At 30.5% G+C, this 12733-nt stretch overlaps 3 protein-coding genes across 6 annotated transcripts; 2 read left to right on the top strand and 1 right to left on the bottom strand.

Annotated features, from left to right (window-relative positions):
• Nucleotides 1-65: 65 nt before the first annotated feature.
• On the top strand, nucleotides 66-1817 carry LOC143197243 (uncharacterized). Its single transcript, XM_076405506.1, has 2 exons — nucleotides 66-791; nucleotides 842-1817. The coding sequence occupies exons 1-2, from the start codon at nucleotides 153-155 to the stop codon at nucleotides 1151-1153; spliced, it is 951 nt and encodes a 316-aa protein (XP_076261621.1). The 5' UTR covers nucleotides 66-152; the 3' UTR covers nucleotides 1154-1817.
• Nucleotides 1818-2782: 965 nt separating this feature from the next.
• On the bottom strand, nucleotides 2783-9139 carry LOC143197239 (dual serine/threonine and tyrosine protein kinase). 4 transcript variants are annotated; one of them, XR_013005962.1, is made up of 14 exons: nucleotides 9010-9139; nucleotides 8691-8941; nucleotides 8460-8629; nucleotides 8087-8410; nucleotides 7833-8037; nucleotides 7582-7772; nucleotides 7294-7525; nucleotides 6809-7239; nucleotides 6407-6747; nucleotides 5844-6090; nucleotides 4063-4312; nucleotides 3855-4010; nucleotides 3563-3683; nucleotides 2783-2981 (listed from the first exon to the last, which is right to left on the bottom strand). XR_013005962.1 is itself a non-coding variant. In XM_076405490.1 (13 exons), exons 2-13 carry the CDS (start codon nucleotides 8809-8811, stop codon nucleotides 3204-3206), a joined length of 2676 nt encoding a protein of 891 aa, XP_076261605.1. In that variant the 5' UTR covers nucleotides 8812-8941; nucleotides 9010-9139; the 3' UTR covers nucleotides 2783-3203. The 4 variants fall into 4 exon arrangements, 3 of the variants coding, with proteins under 3 accessions (XP_076261605.1, XP_076261603.1, XP_076261604.1); XM_076405490.1 differs by lacking the exon at nucleotides 3563-3683 and having other exon boundaries at nucleotides 2783-3211; XM_076405488.1 differs by lacking the exon at nucleotides 3563-3683.
• A 587-nt stretch (nucleotides 9140-9726) lies between these two features.
• LOC143197241 (dnaJ protein homolog 1) lies at nucleotides 9727-11512 on the top strand. The gene is made up of 2 exons (XM_076405500.1): nucleotides 9727-10685; nucleotides 10909-11512. Exons 1-2 carry the CDS (start codon nucleotides 9870-9872, stop codon nucleotides 11140-11142), a joined length of 1050 nt encoding a protein of 349 aa, XP_076261615.1. The 5' UTR covers nucleotides 9727-9869; the 3' UTR covers nucleotides 11143-11512.
• Nucleotides 11513-12733: the final 1221 nt, after the last annotated feature.

Raw genomic sequence — 12733 nt, 5'->3', positions numbered from 1 at the left:
AATCCAATGTTGTTATCTGTCAAAAAATTGTATTACTAAATTATTTTATTTTGGCTACGCTGTTGTAACATAACCTAAGATACTTAGTCCAAAAAATATTTGCTGGTGTCAACAGGTTTTAGTATAAAGATACAAATTGTTATAAAATAATAATGAGGTATCGAGTGGTTGTGAGGTTGAACCAACCGAGACGTACGACACCCGATGAAACTTTGCCAAAATCAGAAAGTGAAACAAAAATGCCAGAATCGCAAAGTTCAGATAAACCGTCTGAATCAGTTAAAACTAGTAACCCATTGCAAATAGAAAATCAGCAGAATTGCATAGTACCTAACGAAAGCGAAAAATTGCGATGTCCGGTACCTCGCTTAAGAGCCTCACTGAATTTAAAAGTGAGCCCTAATGAATGCTCTAAACCTACAAAGTGTACAAATATCAAGACCCAGAAATACAGGCCTCATACTGAGTATATTTCAAACATTGGCGATCGTCAATGTAAAGTAAATTTGGCAGAAGCTGATTCGACAACACATAATTACAATTTGCCAGAGTACAAACCATATCCACCACCCAAACCAAGACTTAAGCCACTGCCCTCCAATAGATCTAGTTTTTATGATGATAAAGATTTTGAAATACCACTGGAAGAGTCTTTACAAGCTGTTCAAGACTTCATAAAGAGAGAAGAAGAATTAGGAAAATGGAAAGTTGGTGAGACTATCTTAGCCAAATGGAAGGGAAATGGTTTGTATTATCAAGCCACAATTTTGGAAATTTTAATTTCCGGAGTGGTAAGTGTTAAACCTTTTTATTAACAAGTTTAATAGCACTTCACTCTCAGATTACTGTTCGATTTGACTCGTACGATGTCAGAGAAGAAATAAATTATCGAGATATGTGTAAGTATTGCAGAAAAACCATTCATTTTAAGAAAAAACAAGGAAAGCTAGTTGAAAACACATCGGAAGTAGAAACTGATATACCTCAAATAATTTTTTCTCGAAAAAGAAACAAAAAGCATTCAAGAAAATATGATTTTGTTTCCTTGTATAAAACAGGAAATAAGTCTAGAAGAAAAATGGTAATGGCATACTATAAAAAGAATCGGGCATTACAATTTATAAGAAAAAAGATGAATACTTGTCATTTATAAAATGGCATCTAATTAGTCCAAGACTCCTTGGATATTCATATAGCCTACTTCAAAAAATGTCCATATATAGTTTATCAGTATTCATAAGGCATACAAATATGAATAACAATAACTATACAATATAACTATTGTATCCAATAGAGAATATAAATTTAAAGATAAGATTTATGTCGACAAAGTAAGATTTTATATCCGAATTGATAAAAAATTCACTTTTCCTATGTATGGCAGATTTTGGATGTAGGATATTTACTTTAAAGCGTTTATTATAAATGTGATTTTTCTGTGTTATTTGATATATTAAAAAAATCTATACTAGTACTTGATTTAAGTTTAAATTTAGATCTCATTAAAAAAAAGAAATAATGCAAATTTAAGTGCATTAAATATATTTTTCTAACCCTTTAGTTCCAAATAGGGTCTATGGAATGCATTCCTAAAATATTGTTTTAATAGAAATATCAATAATTGATATTTTCTTATTCGTTTATATGTTATTATTTTAGTCTGTTAATATTGAGACTGATATGCTAGTAAGATACATGTAAGTTAACGATCAACAAATACATATCCCTTAGTTTCCTAATTATAATTTCATATATATATTTTTTATTATTTGACTTGATAATGTTATATTCTTAAATAAATTACATTTAATGTAAAAGTGTCATTGTTTTATTACATATTTTAACGGATTCATCATTTAATGTGAATTATTTGATGATCTAATTGTTTATTTACTTCTATTAATATAAGTTATATTAAGATACCTGATATTCTAATTAAAAATTAAACTGTAGAATCGGGTTTTAATAAAATATCGATAATACAAAATATGCGGGAATCTGAAGGGCATGGGATAACCTAGCTTCTGCTGTGTGCAGATACTGAATTCGATTGACTTGCCGCTTAAATGATGGTTCACAAATTTTTTCATTTGCGAAAAGTCACCAAGACAAGGAATGGATCTTCTAGATAGATAATAGTTGCGAGCACCAATTCCGTCCTGGAATGGGCGTTAATTTATATTTGGGATTGATCATTAACAAAATGCAAAATCATGCAAGGAAAAACCATTGCAGTCACGCCCAGATTGTGTAAGACCGGATGTCTGTTGCGATAACGTTTAAATCACGATAGTCGTCGTCGAGTTTGTAAAATTTACAAGTAATCTTCATATCGACTTTTATGCAGCCAGCGATGAAAAGTAACTTTTCTATGATTTACATTTGTTGCGCCCGTGCATTGCTACAGGAAAAGGCAATAATAACCTCGCTATAATATCATAATGAGAGAAAACACTAATTAACTAATTTTTCATTCGTATAATGCAGTCAGAAGATAGTAAAAATAAAGAAAAAGTAATTTTTATACAAACTATAAATGCATATCTGGTTTCATTCTTCGTTTCTTATACGGTTACCGACAAGAAACACTGATCATGACAAATATAGATATATAAATCAGTGATCTTATTTGGTATTGATTTACCAGCAAGAGCAATATCTTTCAACACTAGTAAGCTCTCGTTAGGAATAAGGTCTAGTTAAAATAAACCCTAGTTTAGAAGATTTGGATTATGTATTACTTGTGGTGCAAGTTAACTATAATAAACTAATTAAAACTAAATTTTATGATTTTATAGAAGTATTTATTGAAAATAACAGTATAAAATTTCTATTGGTAAAATAAATCTATAAACTAACACAACATTTTTTTAAATAATTAGGATTTGATTATAGGTGGAGATTTAACTTGTCCTCAAAATCAATCACTGATCAGTACCGGATGTGTTTTGGTAATATTCTGGTGCCATTAAATCCACGATCTAAGTAAAATCAATTTAATGTTAATATATGACGAGTAAAGCGTATGCGTTTATAAGAAAATAAATTACTTCTTATTTCGGTATTCTAGTTATGAATGTTATAAATAAGTAACGACTAAACATAGAACTAATTTAACACGAAGAAATATATATTTAAAATAACAATAAATATTTATTTTAATTTAATAACTATTTATAGTAAGAGTATATAACCTCCTTTGATTAGGAATCTGAAATAATAAATTATATACAATAGAGAATTATATTAACTCCAAAAATTCATACTCATCATGGAAATATTGTAATGTCCCACAAAAACGCCACCAACAAAAAGTTATTTTACACTTTTTGGTATAAATAATATATCACTTTATCTGTATAAATTTAGTCTTTTTTAAAGTCTATTGGAGTTTGGGATGGAAACAAATTTAAACTATCTTTTGGCATCTATAATGTTTCATTTTAATTTAAGATAGTTTTTAATGAAGTTCAAGTTCCTTAACATTCCCCCAAAGCAAATATGAAAAAGAAAGCCAATAATGACTACAAATTAATTTTGGACAATCATAATAAAGATTTACCTTCAATGTATGCGTAGCTAAAATGCCAGCATTACACGATCACACGGTAGAAAGTGAATTACAAATCATTTCAACATCAACTACCTGCATCTCGATGGAAGTAAAATAGTCGTTTAAAGCACTGGAAAAAATAAAGATCTTTCTCATACTTTAAAAGTGTCGATAGAATTTGTACTGACTGAAAACAGTAACATTATGTTTTGAGTCTACTAATTATTTCAATTTCATTGTAACCTACTTAGGTTTTGGTGGTTACGTTTTTGTAATTCCACACTATGTAAAAAGTACTGACCTTGATTTTCGTAGATAATAGCATTTTCATAAATATGTTCGAGTTGGGGCTGTACATATCCTAAAAGTGGCCTTTCACAGGGTTCTGCAGACCAACATTGTTCCATGAGATTCCAACAATCTTTAGTGAAATGTGTTAAACATTCAGGCCTCACACCTATAAATTCTGTATTAAAATACAAATTTAAGCATACAATAACTTAACAAACCTTTTCTGACACTATTCCATAATTGTTCTTTATTTTGGAACTGATCAAAACGTGTCGGTAATTTTACTTGACCGGCGCAGATGTACCAAAACAGTATTCCAAAAGCGTAGACGTCAACGCTTGAATCGTATCGACCGCTTAACAATTCTGGTGCCATATGTACCGGAGTACCAACTATACTTCCAGACATCATTGCTTCTGGTATGCAGAAACCAAAATCGGTTAATTTAGCGCGATCTTCATTGTCTAACTAAAAAGTAACAATTACTGTTGTATTGTAAGATTACTATTAATAGGGTATACAATTAAGTTTCGAAGGATTTTTAATAACTTTAGGACTTTAATACTGTATAAGCGGTATAAGGATTTAGAAATGTTTAAATGCACCTAACACAGATTTGCAAGGAGAGATATTTAAAACGAAATGATATTGTAAAATAAAAAAATTATCATTTCCCTATAATTCTTGAACATAAAAAGAGAAATATGCCAAGACATTGAAGTGTTTTAAAAGTTTAAATTGGACCTTAGAAAGTTACTTCAATTCCTTAAATAGCCTTATCGAGCTGCTGCAGTAACAGAATGGACTAATATGACTGCGAAGTTCAGTATTTCAAGCAATCCACCCAACACAGATTTACAAGGAGAGATATCCAAAACCGAATATCCATCCGAAATGATATTGTAAAATAAAAAAATTATCATTTCCCTATAATACTTGAACAGAAAAAAAAGAGAAACATGCCAAGACGTTGAAGTGTTTTAAAGGTTTAAATCCGATCTTAGAAAGTTGCTTCAAATGCCCTTAAATAGCCTTATCGAGCTGCTGCAGCAACAGAATGGACTGACATGACTGCGAAGTTCAGTATTTCAAGCCTTCATTTCAACCAGAGCAAATCACAATGCAAAAAACCTTTCGATATTTCTTGGTTTGAGTTCGTACGAAACCCAGTTATTTGTTTTTGCACCATATCTACAAGGCAAGTATAGCTTTGGAGTTTTGTTGAGTTACTCTCAAGGTTTCAGTGAGTTTTTGTTGATTTTCTGGTATACTTTCGCATTTTTGCTAAAAAAATAATACATGGGCAGAAAAGTCTCGGGCGTAAGAAAAAAAATTCGTTTTTGTTCAAAATTAGCTATATTCATCAATGTAATCTCTGTAATCAAGAGCCACATAATCATTCCAGGGCCGCTCTAACATTTCAATACCACTTTTGTAGAACGATTTATCTTTCGCCTCAAAATAAGCCTGTCACTAGTTGCTGCCCACTCACATATCGACCTTTTTGATTCCGGAGTGAAGTGATGGACGCATTTCATCCATTGTCACATATTGACGTAAACATTCTGGTTTGTTACATTTACACATGGCCAAACACTGCTCAGAACTGCTCATCAACACGTTCTTGTTTTTGATCAACAGTAAGCAAACGCGGCACCCACCTTTGGCGTCTTTTGAAGGTTAGTAATAACTGAAAAAGCGGTGAATGCAATAAAACTCTAGCCTCATCTATGTGTTAGGCCCGGGACTTTTCAGCTCTTGTATTTGGTTCAAACAGCAGCAGTGCTTCCCGCAAATTGTGTTTTTTCACACAAAGAGAGTATGTTTTTATACTCAAGATAAATTACACAAAATTATGACTCTACTATAAAATTATGATACTTGATGCGTATGATGCCATATAATACCAATTACGTAATCTTTTGTAGTATACCCCAAATCTTACTTGTATACCTTATATATAGAAATAAAAATGCATAGATTGTTTATGAATGCTTACCAAAACATTCTTAAGTTTAATATCTCTGTGAACCAGCCCTTGGGAATGTAAGTATCTAATTCCTTCAATAACATCAATTGCTATACGCAAGCGGGTGGTCCAAGATAGACCCCCTCTCAAACCACAATATAAATCTCTTGTCATCCTCTCCATTAAAAGTAAGACTGCTGGAGAGTTGCCTCCACCATAACTGTAGTCTATTACAGATCCCCGTAATTTAACAATTCTCGGATGTTCTAATATAGTTCTATAAATATTATAATTAATACAGTAATTAAAGCAATATATGTGGCAATTAAGAATTATCAATAAGATAGAATATCAAATATATATCTTTTTAAAACGTGAAAGAAACTTAATTCAACATTAACAAGTAAACAACTATTTATCAGAAATATCAAGCAGAAGATAGGGTCATTGACGTTATTGTAATAAGATGAACCAGAAAAATAATATCGCAGGGTTATGATCGATAAAATACTTTAACAATTACATCCGTTGTTTACACTAGGTTTATTTTTGAATCCAGATAATTCTCTAGTTTACGTAGCGGATAAACTTACCTGGTATAATAAAATTCCATAGCAAGATCATTCCAGTGTCTATCGTCAGGGGGAACAACCGACTTAAAAGCACAGGGATTTATATTACTCCATGGTTCACAAGAAGATACAACACCATACTGTCCTCTTCCGATTTCTCTAATTTGCTTCGGCATTCCCCATCTAATCAAGTCACAAAGTGATGTACTTTCTAACGCAAGTCTTGCAAATCGTGGGGCGTGCTTTTTCCTAATTGCAATGCGTTGTTCTTCTGTTTGTTCCAGACGACCTGACAACTGATTTTCCAAACTTCTGATTGCTGACTGAAATGACTCATGTGATGACTTTACATGTTCTTGAAACTTCAAAAAAATATATACAAAAATTAAACATATATTGTATTATATATATTCGAGCAAATACCTGTATTAAAATTGTTTTTGATAGTTTTGAAGCACTTAAGGAATCAATCATATTAGTGGCTATCTGAAGTTGCCACTGTAAACTGCAATGAATTTGAGAATTAGATGACCACGGAGAAGTAAAATTACTTAATAACGCTCTTAGTCTGTCCATAAATGTATGAACAACTGAGAATGAGTTTGGAGATTTTAATTCCACATTATAAGCTGCTGATATAATTTGCTTGACAGCATCTGATGCGGAAAGATTGCCTTCTGAATCATGACAGCTTTTTTCCAAGCTTTGCAAACATCTTTTTAATGTTCCAATAAAGCTCTCTTGTAGACACCCCACCGACTGAACTATTTGGTTTGCCACAGACATGCTTAACTTTTTTAAAACGAGTTGTTGTATTTCTAATGTCATGACCTTTAGCGATGTTTGTGTAGAATCTAGAATAATATATGTATATTTTGAAATAATTGTTTAAATTATTTTGCACTAACTTGGAGCATTATATCCTTCTAAAACTTCAGCAACATTTGATTTCATTTCGAATAATGTTCTCTGTATAATACTAGTAATTTCCTCTTGTTGCTCACATGCTATTTTCATTAAAGTTTTATACAATGTATATTCAATATTTTGGGCATATAACAATCTTTTTGGTGTTATTTGTATTTCTCTGGCCATATCAAAAGCACATAATATAAATTTTCTTAAATAATTATTATGAATCTAAAATAAATGTCTGTAACACTAAATTATTATTATATTTTATTAATATTACTTACTTGACTTAATGTTCCAGCCATTTTTAAGACTGTCGATTTTAAAACAATTCGAACAAATAAATTAAACCTACTATTAATTAAATTATCACTTATAAAATCATTATCAATGGTACAGTCCAAGCAGAATGACTTTCTTCTTGATAAACGAGTTTTCCCAGAAGATTCAGAATCTGACTCACTATTAATATAACCTTCAAAAAAATTTAATTATAAATGATCTTAAAATAATAAATTAATGACATAATACTTACCCAATCTAGTTAACTGATCTCTTAAAAAACGTAACTTAATATTACACGCTTCACTGTAGCTTTCAACTACATGTCTTTCCGATTCCGTTAAAGACTCAGTACTTGTGGATGAAACGACAGTGTGTATACTAGAACTGGTTGTTAAACTTACAAATAAAAAAGGGGTCTTCAGTATATCCTTCAGTTTCCTTATTTCTTGAATATTCTGTAAATAATTATATGTATGTTTATGTTTTACATAATCTAAAACTTACCATATCACTTAAAGTAGTTTCAGAAACAGCATATATTACCACTGGTAAAATATTTTCTAAAGTTTTATTCAATAAGTCTTGTAGTTGATCTGATAGACAATCAGGAAAGACCATAATTTTTACATTTTCTTTTAGAAAATTATGTTTCAAAACAACCTCTAGAGAGGGACAGTGATCTAATAAATTTTCATCGTCTTTCCTCCTCAAATCTTCTTCAGGTATGCTGTCCCAAATACGTTCATGTGCTTTTAGGTGCTCAACAATTTCTATTTCAGACCCAAGTGTTAAATGGATGCTTTTAACAGGGCCATACTTAAAAGTAACCTACAGAAAATAATTATTTCTAAAATATACATAATGCCTAAAAACTTACATGTCTCCATTGTGAACTGTTTAGAGGAAGGATATTCTGACCAAGTAATAGATTTACCAATAAAGCTCTTGCATGACATGTTTGTCCAAGAATTAATAAAGTTGGTTCTCTATCAACTCTTACAGCAAGTTGATCTAAACCTTGTGTAAACACTTGTTCGGTTATATTTTCTTAAATAAGAACAAATACTATAACAAATATTTTAAAAAATATGGTATTAATTATACTTACTTCCCAATTTAAGAGCACAGTTGATATCTTTTAAATACAGCTTGGTCTCTTCAAGAATTCTTTTTATACTATAGCAATGTTTGAGATACCATTTAAATTCTTTTGGAGTTTCTGATAACATTATTGAAGATTTATAAATAATATATCCAAATATTGCTTTATTTCTTATTTAAAACCCTTGGAGTAAGATGAGACGAGAAAACCACACAATTTAACAACATTTGAAAAAGTAGTTTTTGGAAAGATGGCAACTGAAAATATTATTCTTTAAAGTATTATAATTAACCTGAGCCTGAAAGTATAATATGACGATTCTTACTATCAGAAGATAACGAAAGCGGTATTATACAACATTGTATATAAAACAAATCTGAGCTGTTTTCACCACAACTGTCACTCAGTTATGCCAGTTGAGAACTGTCAAACATCAATATGAGTGAAGTCATCTTTTGTTTTGGAAACAACTTTATATGTCACGTGGTTTTGTATTGACTTTAAAGACTATTTTGTCTTAAACTAGTTAATAATATAGACAATAATAGTTAAACTATATAATATTTGCTTTCTTTCTAATGGCTCTTTAACATTTAGATATGAATTTCCAGAAATAGAACAATATATTGAACCGCATTAGTAAAATCAATATATATCAGTAAAAATCAACATATTTTTCTTAAGTCATTTTATTAACCATACGATATCAACATTCAATAATTTGAATTTCCCGCTTTTCCTAAATAAACTTTTTGCTTTGCGCAGTTGTCGACGTACGTACATTTTTAGTCAAAGGTGTAACAGAGAGATTTTTTGACTATTTTTTATATATCATTTCTGGTGATTATTTTACAGTAAAAGGTCTATTTTTGATATATTTATTATTAAATCGACATATTTAACAGCAAATGTTTCTAGTTTGTTAATAAAATATGAAAAATATCAATCATATTATTATCTGAATATATAATTTTGTGAACCATACCGACGTTCCGCTAATGAGCATCTAGTACATTCCGGAACAGTCGTGAGTATTCTTATAGATATATAACCTTTAGATATAAGCGGACGCGCGTCAATGGGAGTGTGTTTTACAGTTTGGTATTGAGAGTACGTTATCAGCCAAGTGTTTCTTGTGACTATAGTGATTGTGTGGCATTTGTTGTGTGCTAACGTACTTTAAATATGGGAAAGGATTATTACAAAATATTAGGAATTGCTAAAGGTTCTAGCGATGATGATATCAAAAAGGCATACCGAAAATTAGCCCTCAAGTATCATCCAGACAAGAATAAAGCACCTGGAGCAGAGGAAAAATTTAAAGAAGTTGCTGAAGCCTATGAAGTGTTATCCGACAAGAAAAAGCGCGATATTTACGATCAGTTTGGAGAAGAGGGTCTAAAAGGAGGGGCAAGTACAGGTGGTGGATCGGGAGGCCCAGGATCCTTCTCTTATACATACCATGGAGATCCAAGAGCGACATTTGCACAATTCTTCGGAAATTCAACTCCATTCTCAGCCTTTTTTGACTTTGGATCTAATGGCAGAATGTTTGGCATGCATGATGATGATATGGATGTAGATGATCCTTTTGCTTCTCTCAGTGGAGGGCCACAAAGAGGTGGGCCTGGCGGTGCCTTTAGGAGTCATTCATTTAATTTCCAAAGTCCTAGTAGAAAGGATAAAATCCAAGATCCCCCCATCGAACATGATTTGTATGTTTCTCTTGAAGATATTACCAAAGGTTGTACGAAGAAGATGAAAATTAGTAGAAAAGTGTTACAACCAGATGGAACGACTAAAAAAGAAGATAAAGTATTGACTATCAATGTTAAACCTGGATGGAAAGCTGGAACAAAAATCACATTCCAACGTGAAGGAGATCAAGGCAGAAATAAAATTCCAGCCGATATTGTGTTCATAATTAGAGACAAGCCTCATCCATTATTCAAACGTGAAGGTAGTGACATTAGGTATACAGCAAGAATCTCACTCAAACAGGTAGGTTTTATAACTTATGGTTTTCTTTCCTGAATTATTTAAAATTTTGCACACAGTTTTGATTATAAAATTAGAATTTCAATATTGTGCTAATTATAGCCAGCTTTACTTGACCTACTGTGACGCCAGACACCAAAAATAATATCATAGCTATTTTAGGATTTTTTATATAAATTTTTTGTCCGTCTTAATACCAATATTTATTTATTTTTTTTTGTTTCAGGCCTTGTGTGGGTGTACAATAGAAGTTCCGACAATGTCAAAGAAAACCATACCTTTACATTATACAAATGAAATAATTAAACCGAATACGACAAGACGTATACAAGGATATGGATTGCCATTACCGAAGGAACCTTCACGTAGAGGTGATCTAATTGTAAATTTTGATATCAAGTTTCCAGATAATTTGTCACAGTCGATCAAGGATATTCTATATGATACTTTACCAAATTAACAATTATGTATTAATATATTCTAGTGTGAATGCAGCTGTACGTTTTAGTACAGTTGAATGAAAGCTATGTAATAAAAAAATGTTTGCTTTAACTATATTAGATTTATTTTTAATATACTACTAGAATGACAGGAAAACTGTTCCATATTTATTTAAAAATTCGATATTTGTACTGAAGGATGTTTTCGATTTCTGTATATATTTTCTGTATACTTTTTATCATTATCTTTTTTGGGGTGACATTACACAATATAATTTGATATATATATATATATATATATATATATATATATATATATATATATATATATTATTTGTAAATTTCATTAGTATTAAAACTGTATTTAATAAATTATTATTTTTTACTAAAGTGTTATTTTTTTCAATACCTAAAACAGTGGTTCCTAATTATATTTAGCTGATACAAGGGGAGCGAAAATTTTGTTGAATCATAAGTACTAATTAAGTTGGCACAATTTTTCGCATTACATCATCTGTATTTTTTTTCCAAAATAACTGCCCAGTTTTACACATACTGTCAACGATTTGTTGCCATTTTAATATCAATGTCACTGAGTTATTCCATATGTAGGTTTTTCATTTGCTAGTTGATTTATAAGGTCATTCTAAGTTTTTTATTTAACAATATCACATGCCAAACTAAGCTTTCAAGGTGTTTCAAGTAAAATAAATTGTTCTATGTTTTGATCTTCCAAAGACGTCGCATATAACAGAAAAAATACGACAAATATTACTTTGTTGCTAAAGTTTGATACTAAAGAATTTTATATTTTTGTAATCTGATTAATCACTGGGACCATATATAGATGAGAAGAGTTGGCGTCCAATATCATATTTATTTCCAAAATATGTGTAGACGTAGGTATTCAAACCTACCTTTCTTTTTTATTTTACGCCTACTTGACTTTCTAAACGATCTGTCTATATAATAGTATTTTATTTTTGATAAAAATTGCACTGCTATTTTGCACTATTTATAATTTGAAAACAAAACAATAATATATACACGAGTAACAACATAATTCACATATTCATACTCTCATTTCAGTTTAAATCTGAGTACCTTTCTATTTTTAGTTAATATTTTAGTGGGGGATAATTATTAATAAACAACTAGTCTGGATGTTATTGATCAAAATCTTTATGCTTATTATATTCATATTAGGAATTTTGACCACTATGACACCCACTTTTACTTATATAGACAGCTCAATGGTTGTCAGTTCTTTTTTTTTCGTGTGCGATATGGCTTGGGATACCATTTTAATGTGCAATCTTCTTTGGAGTCAAATATATTACTCATTATATTATATGTCCTTAATAACTAATATATGATTAGACTATTGAAATATGTGCAGATGCTGTTTTGATTTGTATGTATATAATCAATAATACTAGTAGCTTTTTTGTATGCCATGGACGTAAAGTATGTACAAAAAAAAAGTATTAATCAGCTGTCGATAATACGAAATCAATTATCTTTAAATGTCCAACTGATACAAAAGTCATTAAACATATAACATATTTTCTAATTAATACAATCTGTGATTGTTTCTGATTAATAAAACAA

Source organism: Rhynchophorus ferrugineus, unplaced genomic scaffold (genome assembly GCF_030347505.1).
Source record: "Rhynchophorus ferrugineus isolate W39M unplaced genomic scaffold, kcgeb_rfMv2 rfM5, whole genome shotgun sequence".
NCBI lineage: Eukaryota > Metazoa > Arthropoda > Insecta > Coleoptera > Curculionidae > Rhynchophorus > Rhynchophorus ferrugineus.
The sequence above is the reverse complement of the archived record's forward strand: the minus strand, read 5'-3'. Positions and strand labels throughout refer to the sequence as shown.

Excerpts from the sequence above, each read along its gene's own strand:
- LOC143197243 (XM_076405506.1), top strand. The coding sequence starts at position 153 with ATGAGGTATCGAGTGGTTGTGAGGTTGAACCAACCGAGACGTACGACA. Across the intron at positions 792-841 it reads AAATTTTAATTTCCGGAGTG|ATTACTGTTCGATTTGACTC; the intron begins GTAAGTGTTAAA and ends CTTCACTCTCAG.
- LOC143197241 (XM_076405500.1), top strand. The coding sequence starts at position 9,870 with ATGGGAAAGGATTATTACAAAATATTAGGAATTGCTAAAGGTTCTAGC. Across the intron at positions 10,686-10,908 it reads CAAGAATCTCACTCAAACAG|GCCTTGTGTGGGTGTACAAT; the intron begins GTAGGTTTTATA and ends TTTTTGTTTCAG.
- LOC143197239 (XM_076405488.1), bottom strand. The coding sequence starts at position 8,811 with ATGTTATCAGAAACTCCAAAAGAATTTAAATGGTATCTCAAACATTGC. Across the intron at positions 8,630-8,690 it reads CTGTGCTCTTAAATTGGGAA|AAAATATAACCGAACAAGTG; the intron begins GTAAGTATAATT and ends TTCTTATTTAAG. Across the intron at positions 7,773-7,832 it reads AGATCAGTTAACTAGATTGG|GTTATATTAATAGTGAGTCA; the intron begins GTAAGTATTATG and ends ATTTTTTTGAAG.